This window comes from Impatiens glandulifera, chromosome 1 (assembly GCF_907164915.1).
Source record: "Impatiens glandulifera chromosome 1, dImpGla2.1, whole genome shotgun sequence".
Taxonomy (NCBI): domain Eukaryota; kingdom Viridiplantae; phylum Streptophyta; class Magnoliopsida; order Ericales; family Balsaminaceae; genus Impatiens; species Impatiens glandulifera.
In genome coordinates, this window is record NC_061862.1 from 67,981,364 (window position 1) to 68,001,259 (window position 19,896).

At 28.6% G+C, this 19,896-nt stretch overlaps 1 protein-coding gene across 1 annotated transcript; it reads left to right on the plus strand.

Moving 5' to 3' along the window:
* The first annotated feature begins 3,206 nt into the window (after positions 1 to 3,206).
* Positions 3,207 to 9,754, plus strand: LOC124930984 (WD-40 repeat-containing protein MSI4-like). Its single transcript, XM_047471365.1, has 16 exons — positions 3,207 to 3,224; positions 3,334 to 3,506; positions 3,589 to 3,652; positions 7,153 to 7,239; positions 7,340 to 7,402; positions 7,692 to 7,757; positions 7,858 to 7,932; positions 8,180 to 8,255; positions 8,379 to 8,550; positions 8,667 to 8,748; positions 8,826 to 8,899; positions 8,977 to 9,079; positions 9,167 to 9,241; positions 9,328 to 9,401; positions 9,470 to 9,569; positions 9,662 to 9,754. Exons 1-16 carry the CDS (start codon positions 3,207 to 3,209, stop codon positions 9,752 to 9,754), a joined length of 1,395 nt encoding a protein of 464 aa, XP_047327321.1.
* Positions 9,755 to 19,896: the final 10,142 nt, after the last annotated feature.

Here is a 19,896-nt window from a genome sequence, read left to right on the forward strand (position 1 = left end):
AGTCAATTTAAGAAATACCTAGACCTAAAAAAAAGGAGAGACGAATTTGATGAGAAATTCATATAAAATGTGTAAAAATAAAAAAAAAAATTATTTTCTTTTCTAAATCTACGGAGACAGAGAATACTCGTCTTCCTCTTGATTTCGAATCTTCGTCTTCATTTTCTTCTCATTTTTTTCAAATCAAGATCGAATATTTTCCTCTATGTCTCTCTTGCGTCATCGTCGCTCTCCTCCGTTGCATCATCGTCGCTCTTCTCCATCACATCGGTGTCGCCCTCCTCCTCTTCTCATGCTACATATACCTAAAGAGAAAGGAGTGTCGATTTAAGAAAGACCTAAACCTAAGGAGAAAGGAGAGATAAATGTAACGCGAAAATTTGATAAACCGTGAGAATTTGATTAAAAAATCATATAAAATGTGTAAAAATAAAAAAAATAAATTTTAAATTTTTTTTAAAAAAATTTCAGAATCCACAGAGGTAGAGAAATCTTCGATTTCCTTTTAATTTTCAATCCTCGTCGCTTCCCATTTTTTCTTCAAATCAAGATCGAATATTTTTCTCTGGTCTTTCTTCCGTTGTCGACACCCACCTCCTAAGGAGAAAAGAGAGATAATTGTACTGCGAGAATTTGTTGAGAAATTAATATAAAAAGTGTAAAATTTTGGTAAATATCACCCTAAATTTTTTGTTTTAAACATTTTTATATATATTATCTTCGTTTACGTAGGGACTCAAACATGCCATCTTACCATTACTTTTGGTCTTCCCCATCAATCACAAATTCACATACACATGCCATCTTACCCTTACTTTTGGCCTTCCCCATTAATCACAAATTCACATACGCATTTACGTAGGGACTCACACATGCCATCCACATCGACCACAAATTCACCCACTCATACCCACTATGTAGGGACTCACACATGCCATCCACATCTATGTCTCTCTTGCGTCATCGTCGCTCTCCTCCGTTGCATCATCGTCGCTCTTCTCCATCACATCGGCGTCGCCCTCCTCCTCTTCTCATGCTACATATACCTAAAGAGAAAGGAGTGTCGATTTAAGAAAGACCTAAACCTAAGGAGAAAGGAGAGATAAATGTAACGCGAAAATTTGATATACCGTGAGAATTTGATTAAAAAATCATATAAAATGTGTAAAAATAAAAAAAAATAAATTTTAAATTTTTTTTAAAAAAATTTCAGAATCCACGGAGGTAGAGAAATCTTCGATTTCCTTTTAATTTCCAATCCTCGTTGCTTCCCGTTTTTTCTTCAAATCAAGATCGAATATTTTTCTCTGGTCTTTCTTCCGTTGTCGACACCCACCTCCTAAGGAGAAAAGAGAGATAATTGTACTGCGAGAATTTGTTGAGAAATTAATATAAAAAGTGTAAAATTTTGGTAAATATCACCCTAAATTTTTTGTTTTAAACATTTTTATATATATTTTCTTCGTTTATGTAGGGACTCAAACATGCCATCTTACCATTACTTTTGGTCTTCCCCATCAATCACAAATTCACATACACATGCCATCTTACCCTTACTTTTGGCCTTCCCCATTAATCACAAATTCACATACGCATTTGCATTTACGTAGGGACTCACACATGCCATCCACATCGACCACAAATTCACCCACTCATACCCACTATGTAGGGACTCACACATGCCATCCACATCGACCACAAATTCACCCACTCATACCCACATGCACAATCATTTATAAATTCGCATAAATTGAGACTCGAACTCTGGTCTCTAATATGAAATGTGAACACTTTACCATTAGACCACTTGTGTTTTTTGAATTTAATTTAAAATTTTATGTATGTATAAATATTTAATCCTTGTTAATTAATAATAGATAAAATATATAATGAATAAAAGAAAATTAATTAATTAATTATATAAATAATAAATATGTGAACACTTTAACCATTACCACTTGTATTTTTTAAATTAAATTTAAAATTTTATGTATGTATAAATATTTAATTCTTGTTAATTAATAATAGATAAAATATATAATGAATAAAAGAAAATTAATTAATTAAGTATATAAATAATAAATATGCATAGAAGGATAATAGAAGAAAAAAAAATATATTTATATAAAATTAATGATAAAATATACTAAATATAGATTTTAGGAGAGAGAAACGCTTAATATTAATTTTTTAATAAATTAAAATATTTATAATTTTTATTTTATGAAAAAAATTATAAAAATGATGTGTAAGAAAATATGAAATATGATATATATATATATATATATATATATATATATATATATATATATATATATATATATATATATATATATATATATATATAAATATAAATGAGGAAAAAAATAAAAAATAAATTAATTATTAGTGTTACTGAAATTAATTAGGAAGGTATATTATGAATATGAGAGAGAAATGAATATAAAAGTAAAATTTATAATTTTATTTTAAGTTTAATAAATTATTTAAACGTTATTATATATTATATATAGTATTATTATGTATATTATAAATATATATATATATATAATATTAAATATAAGTTTATATAAAATTAATGAAGAAAAATAATATGTATAATTAGGAAAGAAAAATTAATAAAATAAAATAAAAATTAATTAGAAAAGATAAATTAATAATTATGGTATGAGAGATAAATTAGTAATTATGAATATGTAATTATGACAAGAGAGAGAAACAGTTATAAAATATAATAAGCCTATGTGATATGTGGTGAGAGCGTGAATATCACCCTACATTTTATTTCTTAAGCATCATTAGATATATATAGATTTGTCTAAGTAATTTTATATTATAAATTAAGTATGTCAACAGTTTTAACATAAATATTTAAGTATGTTCTGTAATAAGGAGTGTGCATGGACTATTTTGTTATAATTCCTTAAATTTAGGGTTATATATATATATATTAATAATTCATTTTGGTTTATTCAAATAATTTGGATATTGATTGATTTTTATTTAAAGAATATTAATATTTAATTAAAAAAATATAAATAAAATATATTTTAGTATTATCATTAATAAATTTATTAATTTGATTAATGAGAGGATAAAGATTATTTAAATAATTGAATGGATTATTCAAATAAACTAGATAGGTCATGTCTTAATTATCAAATAAAAAAAGGTAAAAGTAAAATATGTAACAAACGGGCCCTTAAATGCATGCATTTATACATGTGTCACTAACATAGAGCGCAGGTGTTAGTATTTAAAACCCAAATTTATTTACTTGTTGACCTCTTGAGTTCCTATAGACACATAAAAACAACGTTATACATTGAGCAGCTAAAAAGAGAGAGAGAGAGAGAGAGAGAAATGGAGAAGAAGCAGGTGGAGAAGAGAGGCGGCGGCAAAGAGAAAGAGAAAGAGAAGAGTTATAAACAATGGAAGTCACTTGTCCCTGTAATTTACGATTGGTTAACTCATCACTCTCTTCTCTGGCCTTCTCTATCATGCAGGTACTTGTATATCTATCAGATCTATATCTATCTATCTATCAGATCTATATCTATCTAATCTATATCTAATATCATACAATAGATGGGGTCCCCAGTTTAAAAAGGGTTCTTTCATGAACAGCCAGCGCCTTTACATTTCCGAACAGGTAAACTTTATTGGATCTCCTATTTCTCTTTGTTATTTTCATATATGTACATCCTTTTATAATTAATTAGCTATCTAGAGCTCATGCAATTTGAAAAACATATATATAGACAATAGATTAGCTAGGGCTTGTTTTGTATTTGTTCTATTGTAAAAGCATCCAATATAATGACGAATAATGTCGAGCTTTTGAGGGATGGTTTATCTAAGATTCTTTTATTAATGATGCCTCCCCTGTTAGGGTTAGAATGCGCCCGGCTCATTAATTAATCTTTTGAGGGACTAACACAACAACTCAATCTCTGATATCCGTATTTTGAATGAGAATCACACTTATACCCTTAGGATGGTATAAGAATTGTTGGTTCTAATCTCTTGCTATTTATATTCGACCCGGCTACCAAATATGGGTATATATAGTTTGTTCATATAGCTATTCTAGGTTAAATGTTGTAACATTCCAAACAAATCAAGAAAATGTCAGTTTGTTTAAGCACATGTTAGACTAATTTTCTCTTTTGTAGCTCCACTCGTCCACAAAATCTCAAACTATTGCGTATACAAATGTATTCTATTTCAACTACTATTGTCATAAAGTCCATTTGTTGACAAGACTTCTAGTGAGATTTATGTTGTCATTCCAACATTTAATGGTATCCACTTTACAATTAGTAAGCAAACTAAACAAAGATATTTTTATGTTGTTACAGTCTTTCGAGAGGAAACTTAATTACTTTCTCTCGTCGTCTTTTGTTTTACGAGAAAATCTGGACTCTAAGCTTGTTGATATACTATCTTGATGACTTCTTCTTGAAAAGCAACCCTATTTTTCATAAGAGCTTTATTAATCACTCTTCCTTCAAGTGACAATCCTAGTTTCTTGGAAGGGAGTTTGAAATGCCTAAGACTCATTGAAGAGTCCTTATTCGTTAAGGACATCCATACAATCTCAAAACGGTGGGTTTTGCCTTAGCTAACACGTGCAACGATAAGACAATTAACCACATTTTGCTTCACTGCACACTTACCTTAAATATTTTGACTATACTTCAAAGTTTCCTTAACCCTCAACTGGTCATGTCTCGATATCAATTGTGACATTTTTGGTTCAATGGACAAAATGATGTTTCTCACAATCGATGGTTATCATTGTTATAAATGTCAAACAAGCATACATAAATCAATCAAACAAAATAGACCTATGCCTTTTAATTTATTTATTAAAGATCATCCTGTATTAAATGATTTAATTAAATAAATTTATAAATGCGTGGGAGATCAATTTTAGAAGAATGAAAGAGATGGAAAGAACCTAACAAAGATAAATGTGTTAGATTCCTATGAAATCAAAGTAGTCTCATCAACCGAAAACTCCTCATTTTTTATGAGACAAACGTGTGAAGAGATATTTTATTTCCAACATTTTTTCCTTTAAATGTCCTGTTATGTATTGCATTATTTCCAAATCGTCCAATAAAAAGTAAGTAACACAATTTTCCAATCATGAATGATGTTTGACCCGACCATCAAGTTTGTTGTGATCAAAAGTCTACTACAAAATGTGTCAAAACTTATTGAGAAATGAAAATACTATGGAGTAAGGATTAGATGTATGAGGCGAGATAATAAAACAAATTGTGGCATATTTTCTCTTTAAAACATATCAAATTTTATTTCAAAATAGGCGTGAATGTGAAAAGCCTTCATAAGTTATAGGCAAAGAAAAAAAGAAAATAAGTCAAACAATTTAAGCATGACATCTCAAATAATGTTTAATAATCACTATATAATTGAATTCATGATAACTTCTTTAAGTATCTCTTATTTTTATCTTGTTCACTCATGTGTCTCTCTTTAAATTTCAAATTATATACCGTAAAAATAATTAGCAATAGTCGCTCATGTTTATTACTTTAAAGAAATTACTTAAACATTCATATAACTTGGTGTTAAAAAAATCTGAATTTTGTTTGGTCATTGACAAGATAACTCTGTTTTATTCTGACAATTAGAATGAATCTTATGATGAGATTCTTACGAATAGAAGTATATATAATTGATAGTTAAAAAATTGTTAATAACTTTTCATGTTTACAATTAGTTTTGTATTTGTTCTATTGTAAAAGCATTGAATATAATAACGAAAAATATCGATCTTTTGAGATATAGTTTATCTAAGATTCTTTTATTAACGATGACTCCCTGTTAGGGTTAGAATGCACCCGCCTCATTAATTAATCTTTTTAGGGACTAACACAATAACTCAATCATTGAGATCCGCATCGACTACCAAATATGGGTATATATAGTTTGTCTAAGATAGCTATTCTAGGTTAAATGGTGTAACATTTCAAATAAATCAAGAAAATATTAGTTTGTTTAAGCACACATTGGACTTATTTTCTCAATTTGTAGCTTCAACAACACCGAGACACGTCACTTGTCCTCAAAATCTACAACTATTGTGTATACACATGGACTATTTTAACTACTATTATCAAAGTCCTTTGTGACAAGAATTCTAATAAGACTTATGTTGTCATTCTAACATTTAATGGTATCCACATTACAATTAATAAGCAAACTAAAGAAAAACTATTTATGTTTTTATAATCTCTTGAGAGAAAAATTTACTTCTTCTTGTCATCTTTTGTTTTAAGAGGAAATCTAGACTCTAAACTTGTTCATGTACTATCTTGATGATTACTTCTTGAAATAACAAGCCTATTTGAAAATGAGATAACTTTGGAGTAAGGACAATATCTATGAGACGAGACAATAAAACAAAATGTTGCATATTTTCTTTTGGAAACATATCAAATTTTATTTCAAAAGTGGCGTGAACATGGAGCCTACATATGTTATGGACAAAAAGAATCAAAGGAAAATGAAAATAAGTAAAACAATTTAAGCCCTAACATATCGAATAAAGATTGTTAATCATGATATTGTTGAATTCATGATAATTCTCTCAAGTCTCTCTTATTTCTATCTTATTATCACTCGTGTGTTTCAATTTGAATTTAAACCTTATATTACGAAGATGATTAGCAAGGATAGTGAGCACACATGTTTATTACTTTATTTAAGGAAAGGAAATAAAAAAAGGTTTGAACACACACGGCTCTTACAAATCTGTCTTACAAATCTGTATTAATATAAATTTGACCTTCTTTGAAATGAAAAGAAAACCATATTATATATATATATATAGGATTACTTGTTACACATTAAATTATAGCATTATTGATATTTATTGGAACTTGACTTCTCAACTCTGTTTTTCTTGGTTTCTCTTCATTTTATATCTATCCATATCAATTGAACCCTAGGAAGTAGGAATTGGTATTTATCACTATTTGTATACATGATTAGGCCAGGCAAGGAACATTTGTTTGTCATATATCCACCTTATTACCCTTAAATTAATATTGTTGTTGTAGAAAGTTGGTCCATAGTTTATGATATTTTTGTTGTTTTTTTTACTGTTTCTTTCGCTAGACTGATGGTAGTGTGCCAAACACACTTGTTGTCGCAAATTGTGACATCATTAAACATAGGGTTGCTCCTGCCGAACATATCGCACTTGTAAGTTTATCATTCCTGACATTGTAAAATAATAATTCACTCTCTTTTTCAATGTTCTACCAATAGAATTATGTATGATTTGGCTGCATGATCTTTGCAGTTCAATGAAAAGTCCAATTCTCCCTTTGTGAAGATATTCAAAACAATTATTCACCCTGGAGAGGTATTGAATGATTTTAGTTGTTTTTATATCTTTTCATAATTAGGACATAGGGATGTTTCTTAAATTAAATATGTTAATTTGAAATTATTATTTAGAGGCGGATGTTCTAGAGATCTTGTTAAACTTATTTGCACTATGCATGCATTATTCTAGATTGATGTTATTGGCTTTCAATTTTATAGATTGCTCTAAAGATCCAGGCTTCCATAATTCATAATATTATATATCATTTTATCATCAATTTTTAAGTGAAGAACACAAATCTTGATCGTATATGGGATCATCACAGGTGAATCGAATCAGAGAACTTCCTCAAAATGGAAATATTGTGGCAACTCACACTGACAGTCCATATGTATGCATCTTGTTTCTTTCTTTTATATTTGAATTATCTTAAGACACTTGGATCAATTGAGTTTTTCCATCTTAATCTAAAGTATACAGTTCCTTTTCAGGTTCTAATTTGGAATGTTCTAAGCCAGCCTAATCGACAAGCTGTGTATGGAGCCCATAAGTCACATCCAGATTTGGTATGTTGCATTCCACAATAAAATGTTGTCATGATATAATAAAATGTAAAAAAAGGATAAAGTTGTAAATGTTTTTAAATTTACAGATTTTTTTATCGTGTATTTTAGTAGTTTGAATCAATGTTTGGAAAAACAACGGTCTTACCTTATGGAAATACCTATCAACAAACATCTTTGAATGCTATTTATTCTGAATTGTAGTTTATATAGAGTTATAATGTAGAAAATAATCATTACCTGCAAACAGGCACTTATTGGGCATAAAGAAAATGCAGAATTTGCTCTTGCCATGGGCCAAACTGAACCTTTTGTGCTCTCCGGAGGTTAGAAACTCATGATTTGTACTTTTTTTTATGTGTCTAGACATGATATCCTTGAAATGTTTTAGTACTGTTGTTTTTCTTTTATTAAATAATTACAAATGTTTCAATGTGGTTTGGTATCAGGTAAGGACAAATTGGTGGTTCTATGGAACATTCAAGATCATATATCTACTTTGGCCTTAGAGACACCATCTACTGGTGGTAGGACTGTTAAAAACTTTACTACTCTTAATCCTCGAGATACCTACCTAGGACATCAAGACACAGTTGAGGATGTACAGTTTTGCCCTTCAAGGTAGAGACTTATTGTATATTTGTTAATTCATCTTTAATTATGGAAATGCAATATATATATATATGTGCAGTTTATGATATTTTTTACTTAAATTATTTTGTTTATTTGTAATAAAGTGTACAGGAGTTTTGTAGTGTGGGTGATGATTCTTGTCTCATATTTTGGGATGTAAGGACATGTTCAAATCCAACTATCAAGGTACCTACATTCCTTTAAATTACCTCACGAATCTTAAAAAGATGATATCTTTTTGTTAAAACTTTATTCTCTTTCAGGTTGATAAAGCTCATGATGGTGACATTCATTGTGTTGATTGGAATTCACATGATCTTAACCTTATTCTGACTGGGTAAGCATTGAAATGTTTTTTTTATTATTTTTTTTCATCTTTTGTGGTTCTGAATTGAATTTTGTATTATTCAACAGATCAGCTGATAATACAGTAATGATATATGACCGTAGAAAACTTACTTATGGATTACCTGTCCATGTATTTGAGGGTCACAATGCTGATGTTCTGTGTGTACAGGTCTGAAAAATATGATGACTACTGTTTTTTTAATCATTTCATTAAGGGAAATAATATAGAAAGAAAAAATGCTTGAATTTTTTTCAGTGGTCTCCAGACAAGGCATCAGTTTTTGGAAGTTCATCGGAAGATGGAACTTTGAACTTATGGGATTATGAAAAGGTTTGAAACCTAATTAATATATGATGCATTGTTTTTATTGAAAATTGATGTCAAAAAGATTTCTTTAAATTTTATTAATGTTGTAGATGGGTGGAATGCAAGAACTTGGTGGATCATCGGATAGTTCACCGGGCTTATTATTTAATCATTGTGGCCATAGGTAAGAAACTTATTATTATATTTCTTTCTTTCTTTTTCTATTTATTTATTTTGCATATATCAATTCAGAGGAAAAGTTGTGGATTTCCATTGGAGTTCTTTTGATCCTTGGACAATCGTTAGTGTGTCGGATGATGGAGACAGTATAGGTGGTGGTGGTACTCTGCAGGTAATAATTGTTTTGTTTAGTAATTTCTAATATTATGACCAATTAATATGGTTAGATGATTATGTAATTAGTAAATGTTGTTGTTTTTGTAGATATGGAGAATTATAGACATGATTTATAGACCACGAGAGGAGGTTTTGGCTGAGTTAGAGAATTATAAGTCCGATATAATTAATTCCAACTAACACCTCTTAATAAACTATTAATTTTTTTTGTTTATTGATGCTAATATTAACACTGATATGATGGGCTAAACTTTAATGTCTTCTATAGTTATTCTAATCATTAGGTATCAAAATATTTGTTAAATTACTTATCTTACTTCATTACTGTTATATCCTAGCTTAATAGAGAAAGTTAGAGAGTTTTCAACAATGAAGTACAAAATTCTAAGAAAACTATGTTTCAATTTTGATCTAAACTAAACAATTAGACCAAAGATCCCAAAAAGGCTTGTACTAGCTATAAGCCATGTAAGATTCATATCAACTCTGACGCATATTAAATCCATAGACAATGAAGTGAGCTTGTTTGTTGTGTTGGGTTATTTTGAAAATGAAGTGAGCTTGTTTGTTGTGTTGGGTTATTTTGAAAATGAAGTGAGCTTGTTTGTTGTGTTGGGTTATTTTGAAAATGAAGTGAGCTTGTTTGTTGTGTTCGGTTATTTTTAAAATTTATTGAGTTCTTTTTTAAATATTTATTTGATAAAAAAATTTCATAATAATTTTTTTTTGTGAGTATATGTATACTTACACTAGGACAATTTAAAGTGACAATTATGTTGTGGATCCATATCCTAGATTTTGAGTTGTACTAAATGAATAAAAATAATTATAATTTTTTTATTTTTTTGTAAATACAAAGTTTTTCAAACGGTTAGTGAGGTAAAGTTAAACCACTTTAATTTTTTTAAGTAATGCATGACCATGCCATCTTTCTATCTAAAATATATATTTCATTAATATTAGACCAAAAAATATAAAAAAAAAATTGAGATTTCTCTTAGTCTTTTTATAATTATTTAAATAAATATTAATTTATTTAAAAAATGTTAAGTTTGATAATTTTGATAAGGTGGGTAGTTTTTGGTTAAAATATTTAAAATATATTAATTTATAATGATAATTTTAATTTTTGTAAATAAATAATATTTTAGTGTTTTGGTTAATAAATTGGATAATTTAGGTGATGAGAGAGTGAATTAAATAATGTTTGATTATTATTTAGTTTAAGAGAAATCATTTGAACAAATCCTAAGAACAATAATTAATACTTTCCAAAATTGTGAAAGTAAGAAAACTATACAATCAAACATATCACATAATTTCATTTAAAATATTTTATTATTATGTATTATATGACCAATATATATTTTTAATTATTATGTAATCTTACTTACTTATATCGAAATCCTTGTGACAAATTCTAAGTTTTGAGCAATTGGTGTTTTTTTTTAATAAGAAAGCTATTTCCCTTCAGATAGTACCAGAAAAACGTATTTTTATGTTCGATAATATTAAATTTTAGATCGAGTGAAATCCCAAAAGTTACTATTCTTCGAATCTAAAGTTACATATCTTTGTGGACAAACTTTTTTCATACAAACAAAAATTATCACCAAATAGAAAGAAAAAAATCTTAAATACAAATGGTGTTCATTCCAAGGTTCATATTAGTTTTTTTACAAATATTGTTATAACATCAATTGACTATTTCTCTCACATTTTTTTTTATTTATGTCTAAATTAGAAGAGATTATTTGAAAAATAAAATTATATCAAACTTCCTATAATTTAGATACTTAAATTCATTGAAGTTTCTTTGTTATATTTGGATCTATATTCATGGACATGTCTCTAAGTCTAATTCATATTGAAATTATTACTTTCAAAAATAAACAATGTCATGGAAAACTCACTCAATGATCTTAAATGTATTCTTGTTATAATCTATAATATATTCTTGATTGGAAATTAATGTCAAATATATTTTGATATAACTAACTAATTCATTGCAATTCTTATCTAGATGCAATATGGGATACAAGAATGCGGTGAATTGTGGGATAATAAAAAGGTTTGAAGTATTATAAAACTATTAAATTGTGATGCACGGTTCTTAATTGGAAAGTCGCTTAAGCTCGATCCCGACTTTGACTTATTTGAACGGGTCATGTTTGTCCGCATTTGTATTGAGATCGACTCAACGAGTGCAAAACTGAAAAAATTCGAGCTAAGATGCCAGAATGAAAATATGACCACCATTGAGGTCATGTACGAGCAGCCGGGAAAAGAGGACGGAGAAAAGCAAAAGAACTCCATAGCCACCCCGAACAAAAGAATGCCAAGGTGGTCAAGAAATCATATATTGAAGTTCTCAAGGCAAATGAAATCCACAAAGAACACGTCAATGAGAACCAAACCGATCCCGAGCCCACCAATTCTGAAACCATGGTCCTTTTCCCACAAATTAGGTTCGAAATTCCCGACGTCAACGTGAATAATAACAAAAGCCAAAACATCTCGGAAACCATGAGCTCCAAAACCAAATAAAGCGGCAACGTTGTCAAAGAAACCACATCAAGGGAAACAACTCATACACGCAACTCCAAACTCAAGCTGAAAGGAAAAACGTGACAAGAGATTCCAGCGAAGACGAAAAAGCCAATAATCTATCCGGAAATTTATCCTCAAAAGACCTAAGGGTGACAAGAAAGAAGGAAAGAAAGAACAAGGGCACAGACAAGAGAGACGAGGTCGTGGAAGTCAACTTTGTCGCTTTGTTTTAGTTGATTGATTGCTAGTTTCATCCCTTATTCACTTTTGTACTTTGATTTCATGTTTGTGTGCGTTTTTTAGGCTAATTGTGGATTCCTCATGGCCATTGTGTGTTGATTTTGAGCAAATTATTTTAAGCTCAATTTCAGCTCTTGTACTCCTTTACCCCTCGCGGGTCTTTTCTAATTAATGGCGTAAACCATTTCTAAAAAAAACTATTAATATGGTTATATAATTGAATTATAAACCTATAAATTAGATCTAATAATGGCAAATAGCACATCTTAATACACCCTTATATTTATTTATGTGATAAATCTTATTTTCTTTTTCACATATAATATAGATAAAATTGTGTATCATTTATTAGAATTAAGTGTGTGATTAATCAATTTATTCTTATATAGTTTTTATATAACTTATAACAAATTTTATAATAATGATATAAAAAATTTGATCATACTTTTATTAAAAAGTGGATATGTCAATTATATATATAAAGAAGACAATGAAAAGTGTTTCATTGCGTGTCTCTTATACAATGTTTTATCGTTGAAAATTATGATAAAATTGATTAAATCCATTAAGGATGTGAATTGCACTACACGAAATATCATGTTGTTATCAAATGATATATTGATATTATTAAATGAATGATTTTACGTCTTTTATTACCTACAATTTCTTCATACCAAATTAATAACACACGGTCCTAAGACCGAGTCCTGTATGACCGGGGATCGAGAAACATGATCGAGAATTGTTGGTCTGGACCGAAACCAAGGACCGGTGTTCTTGAGTCAGGACCGAGACCGATGACCGGTTTTCTTGAGTTAGGACCGGGACTCAAAATCAGTGTTCTTGAGCAAGGACCGATGATCCGACCGAGATTTATAACCTCGGACCGATAAGTCTGACTTGGGACCGAGCCTCCCAGACCTAGGACCGAGTAACCAAAGTTCAAGACCGAGCCTCCTTGACCCTATGACCGATCCCTCTATTCCCTCAACCGAGTAGTCCGAGTTCGAGACCGAGCCTCTCGAACCCAAGACTAAGCCTTTCGATCCCTTGACCCATGCTCCCGAGCCCTGGTCTAGACCACCCCATTCTAGACCAAGCTCGTCCAAGCCAAGATCACTAAAACCGAACCCTGATCCTAGGACTCCGATCCTAAGGCCTGTTTGGTTCTAATTTTCAAAATTCAAAATTATTATTGTAATTTTGGAACCCCAATTCATTTTCAAATAATCCAGAATGGTCAGAAAATGATATTTAAATATTCGGAATATTTTCTAAACCAATATTTTGGTTAAGGCTCTGTTTAGAATTTATTTTTAAATTCCAACACTTTTTGATATTATTCAAGTGTTTTAATTAGTAACATATCAACGCAATCGCAAATACGCCCTTTTAAATAATTTTGTACAATTATTTACGTAATCTAAACATATCTTTGTTTAGGACCCCGGACTACTAATTAAAGAAAATAAATGTCATAACTAAATTTTAAATAGCCACACTTTGTTTATTTTAAAAAAATTAAACCGTCTTTGACAGGCGCGGATGACATAGTGCGAAAGTTCTTTCCCGAGCGTAACAAAAAATACGAACCCCTTACAAAAATTCTGATATAAACACGTTCATATATGTATCATTTTTTATTTTCATAAAATCACTTGACGAATCTGATTTCAAATAAATAATTTTTTTTAATTAGTTATGTTTAATTAATTTAAACCGAGTTTAGCCAAATTGTTATTCTTTCCCAAATTATTAAAATTTGAACAAAATTAATTATTTTTACATGAATAATCCAAAGATCCTAGGTGTTATTTTAAAATAATATTTTCTTTTAAAAGAAGCCTAACACGCAAACTAAGGTTGAATTGCATCAAATCTCAAGTCACCTCGCGATATTCCCTGTATTGCCACGTGTCCACGACACATGCTAAGCTAAGGATGAACGATTTCTGGGGTTACAATATATTGTTTATTTTTTTGGCCAATCATATTGCGGCACCGTGTTTTTCTATTTCATATTTCCTCTAAAAATAAGTCTTTGTCTTACCGTCTCAATTATCAATAATTATTGTTTTATTAAAAATATTAAACGTTAAAATTAATATGAACATTTTTTTATTTGGTATAATATTATTTTTTAAATCACACTATATAATTTATGAATTATGATAAAATTATATATACTATATTTTTATTTTATTTAATATAAATATTGTTTTGATTATAATCCTGATTTGAGTTTCATTTAATATAAATATTAATTTTAACTTATATTTAAAAATATATGTATAATAAACTTTACAACTATAATAAATATTTTTAATAATGTTAGGACTTTGAAATTTAGATAATCTAGTTTAATGTTCAAAACTCAGTTTTTTATTTATTACATTTAAAATTCATTATATATATATATATATATATATATATATTTATTTATTTTATTTTTTTTGTTGGGTCAAATTATCTTGACTAATGATATTTTGATGATGAATTTGTGTAAAACTTAAATAAAAATGAAGCTAAGTCGTCTAATTATTTTTGTGCAGGTGCATCAAAATATATTTAAGTTAGACTTAGTTTGAAACATGCTAATTACACGTGCAGTCTAACAGATACGTAGTTAGATGTGTAGTCTAACAGATACGTAGTTAGACGTGCAGTCTAACAGATACGTAGTTAGACATGCAGTCTAACAGATACATAGTTCGACATGCAGTCTAACATATGCGTAGTTAGACGTGCAGTCTAACAGATACGTAGTTAGACGTGCAGTCTAACAGAGACGTAGTTAGACGTGAATATTAAATAATTTGAGGTTAAAATATTATATTTATTTTACTCAAAATAAACTCAAGAAAGGATTGAGATTATTTAATTATGATTTTAAATATAAATTATGTATAATTTATGATTTAAAACTATTAAATAAATATCCCAAAATATCAAAAAAATATCCAAAAATAAAAATAATAAACATAAGTTTTATTATGTTTTCAAAAATATTTTTTTGTATAATTTTTGGTAAAGAAAACGTAAAAAATGGATTAAAATTTCGATTTCAAATAACCCTTTTATTAATCAATCAAACTGATAATCGGGTGCAGCCAAAATTATTTTTAATTGATGCAGCCAAATTCTCCGCCATTAAATCAGAGCTGGATTTTCATCGAGCGCCCAGGAACGTGCCACACAGCCCGCTATAACAAAGCCAACGCAAATGTGATTGACTAATCCCGTTAGACCAGATCGCCCAAACGTTGACGGACAGGGACGGAACGCCTAACGGCGCCACGAAATGATGTCGTTTCAACCTGTATTCTTCACCGATGCAGGACGCTCGCTGGAATCACGATTGATCGGTGACGATTCTTCCAGAAGGCTTATCTCCGCCTACAACCATCCTTATTCCTCCATTTTTCTTTCACGTGCTCGCTTTATCTCCTCCATCAATACCCTTAAACCTAGAAACCTTATCCTATTCCCTAGCTAGGTTGCCACGGATTGTGATAAGATTAGGGATAAGAACGGAGATGGCCAAATTGAACATGAATTGAGCTTCATCGACCGAACTAGATGGGGTATAAATACTCTCCAACTATCATTCTTCCAAATCATTAAACAATAATTGCATATTACAATACAAATCAAGGATTGGAGTTCCGACCAAGAACTGATTTTTGTGAAAATCTTCTCCGGCCACCATAGTTCTAATCTAGACTTCTGGAAAGCTTCCAAATAGAACATGAATTGAGCTTCATCAACCGACCTAGCTGGGGTATAAATACTCTCCAACTATCATTCTTCCAAATCATTAAACAATCATTGCATATTACACTACAAATCAAGGATTGGAGTTCCGACCAAGAACTGATTTTTGTGAAAATCTTCTCCGGCCAACATAGTTCTAATCTAGGCTTCTGGAAAGCTTCCAAAACATCCAAGGAGTGTTCTCCAGCTGTTGGTATGAATCCAGAATCTTTGTATATCGATTTGGGAATGATAATTTAATTTTTTTTTCAAATTGTTCAAGTTTGATCGATTTGATCTGTTCTATGACTTAGTTATATGATTTCTTTCTTTAGAATCAATCCTTAGATGTTTTATAAACTTTATGTTGAAAAATATTTGATCAAATCAAACTAAAACTCATAAAACAAAAATTTGAAATGAAAATATGGATTTTTGAAAATTAATGTTCTTGAGTTTTAATCTTTTTTTTTATTCAAATAGTTGTTAAACATGTTGTGATGATTTCCCAATCATTATAGCATCATTTTGATAATATTTGATCAAACCGTGTTTTTAAAAATTTTGGATTTTGATTCCATCTTCAAAAATCGTTGGAATGATGTTCTTGTTTTAGTTGTGTTCAACTATATTCATCATTTCAAAGCTAATGAAACAGAAATCAGGTCTTGAAATGAAATAATTTAAAAGATCCCAAATTTTGACATAAAATGGTTTTTAGAAATTGAGCTTTGTAAAGATCGAATGATTGTTATTAGGTTTAGTGCTTTTGTTCTTCATAATCATATGAATCATCTACAACTTACAGATCATGATTCCATGATTTGTATCAAAAGTCATGAGACCTGCAATTTTTTTATACCAAATGAATAACACACGGTCCTAAGACCGAGTCCTGTAGGACCGGGACCGAGAAACATGATCAAGAATTAATGGTCCGAACCGAAACCAAGGACCGGTGTTCTTGAGTCAGGACTGAGACTAATGAACAATTTTCTTGAGTTAAGACCGAGACTCAAAATCGGTGTTCTTGAGCAAGGACCGATGATCCGACCGAGGTTTCTAACCTCGGACCGAGAAGTCTGACTTGGGACCGAGCCTCTTAGGTCCACGACTGAAGAAACCAAGACCCGGGACCGAGCCTCCCAGACCTAGGACCGAGTAGCCTAAGTTCAGGACCGAGCCCTCCATTCCCTCTACCGAGTAGTCCGAGTTTGAGACCGAGCCTCTCGAACCCAAGACAAAGCCTTTTGATCCCTTGACCCATGCTCCCGAGCCCTGGTCCGGACCATCCCGGTCTAGACCAAGCCCGTCCAAGCCCAGATCACTAAAACCGAACCTAGATCCTAGGACTCTGATCCTAAGGCCTGTTTGGTTCTAATTTTCAAAATTCAAAATTATTTTTGTAACTTTGGAACACGGATTCATTTTCAAATAATTCAGAAAGGTCAAAAAATGATATTTAAATATTTTTGGGATATTTCCTAAACCAATATTTTGGCTAAGGCCCTATTTTTTTTTAAAAAATTCTAACACTTTTTAATATTGTTCAGGGGTTTTACTTAATAACATATCAACGCAATCGCAAATACGCCATTTTAAATAATTTTGTACAATTGTTTACGCAATCTAAACATATCTTTGTTTAGGACCCCAAACTAATAATTAAAGAAAATAAATGTTATATTAAATAGCCACACTTTGTTTATTTTAAAAAAAATTAAATCGCCTTTTGACGGGCGAGGATGACATAGTGCAAAAGTTCTTTCCCGAGCGTAACAAAAAATACGAACCTCTTACAAAAATTCTGATATAAATACGTTCATACATGTATTATTTTTTTTTATTTTCATAAAATCACTTGGCGACTCTGATTTCAAATAAATAATTTTTTTTAATTAGTTATGTTTAATTAATTTAAACCGAGCTCAACCAAATTGTTATTCACCCCTAAATTATTAAAATTTGAACAAATTAATTATTTTACATGAATAATCCAAAGCTCCTAGGTGTTATTTTAAAAATATTTCAAAATAATGATTTCTTTTAAAAGAAGCCGAACACGCAAACTAAAGTTGAAATGCATCGAATCTCGAGTCATCTCGCGATATTCCCTGTATTGGCACGTGTCCACGACACATGCTAAGCTACGGATGAGCGATTTCCGGGTTACAATATATTATTTATTTTTTCGGCCAATCATAGTTACCGTATTTTCTTATTTTAAACTCCCTCTACAAATAAGTCTTTGTCTTACCGTCTCAATTATAAATAATTATTGTTTTATTAAAAATATTAAAAGTTAAAATTAATATGAATCTTTTTTTTATTTGGTATAATATTATTTTTTAAATCACACTATATAATTTATGAATCATGATAAAATTATATATACTATATTTTTGTTTTATTTAATATAAATATTGTTTTTGATTATAATCATGATTTGAGTTTCATTTAATATAAATATTAATTTTAACTTATAATTAAAAATATATTGTATAATAAACATTAAAAATATAATAATTATTTTTAATAATGTTAGAACTGTGAAATTTAGATAATTTAGTTTAATGTTCAAAACACATTTTTTATTTATTACATTTAAAATTCGTTATATATATATATATATATATATATATATATATATATATATATATATATATATATATATATATATATATATATTTATTTTTAAATTATTATTTTTATAAATTTGATATATTTAAATTATTAATTTTATAAACTAAATTATTTATATCTTAATATATATTTTAAATTATTATTTTTATAAATTTGATTATTTATATTTTGATATATAATTTAAATTATTATTTTTTTATTAATTTAATTATTTATATTTTAATATATATAAATATATATATATATAACATTTTAATTGTTATTTACATTTCAAAATAATGTGTAATAATAATTAAAATTTTATTAAAGTAATAAATAAATAATTACATTCAATTATTATTTTAAATAGGGCAAATTATCTGGGTGACCCTCGAATTTCTCCGATAGCTAACTTTTAGCCCTCAAATTATTTTTTTGAAACAAATCGCCCTCAACTTTTAGAAATGTCACAAATGACCATTCTGTCAACTTTTTAGTTAAACATAACGGCTTAAGCTTAAAAAATATATATTTTTATATATTATCTTTAATCTTATTTTTTACATTTATATATATAATTATTAAATCGCATATATAATATATATATATCTTTTATTATTATTATTAATTTCTATATTTATATAATTATTAAATCTCTTATATATATTATTTACTTTTATATATATATTTATATTGCAAGGTTATAAATATATATTATTACTTTTAACTTTCAAATTATTTTTTAAAATATATAATCTATACATTATATAAATTTATTTATATATATATATATAAATATATAATTAATGATTAAAGATAATACATATAAGTTATTTTTAAACTTCGTTTTATATAGATATAGATATAGATATATAAGTAAATAATATATATATATATATATAAAAAAAGAGAGATTTAATAATTATATAATTATTAAAATTTGTCTAAGTAATTTTATATTATAAATTAAGTATGTCAACAGTTTTAACATAAATATTTAAGTATGTTCTGTAATAAGAGTGTGCATGGACTATTTTGTTATAATTCCTTAAATTTAGGGTTATATATATATATATATATATATATATATATATATATATATATTTTAATAATTCATTTTGGTTTATTCAAATAATTTGGATATTGATTGATTTTTA

Bases quoted from the DNA above. Each gene is read 5' to 3' on its own strand.
- LOC124930984 (XM_047471365.1), top strand. The intron at 3,507-3,588 runs GTACTTGTATAT...ATCATACAATAG, and splicing joins TGGCCTTCTCTATCATGCAG to ATGGGGTCCCCAGTTTAAAA. The intron at 7,758-7,857 runs GTATGCATCTTG...GTTCCTTTTCAG, and splicing joins CTCACACTGACAGTCCATAT to GTTCTAATTTGGAATGTTCT.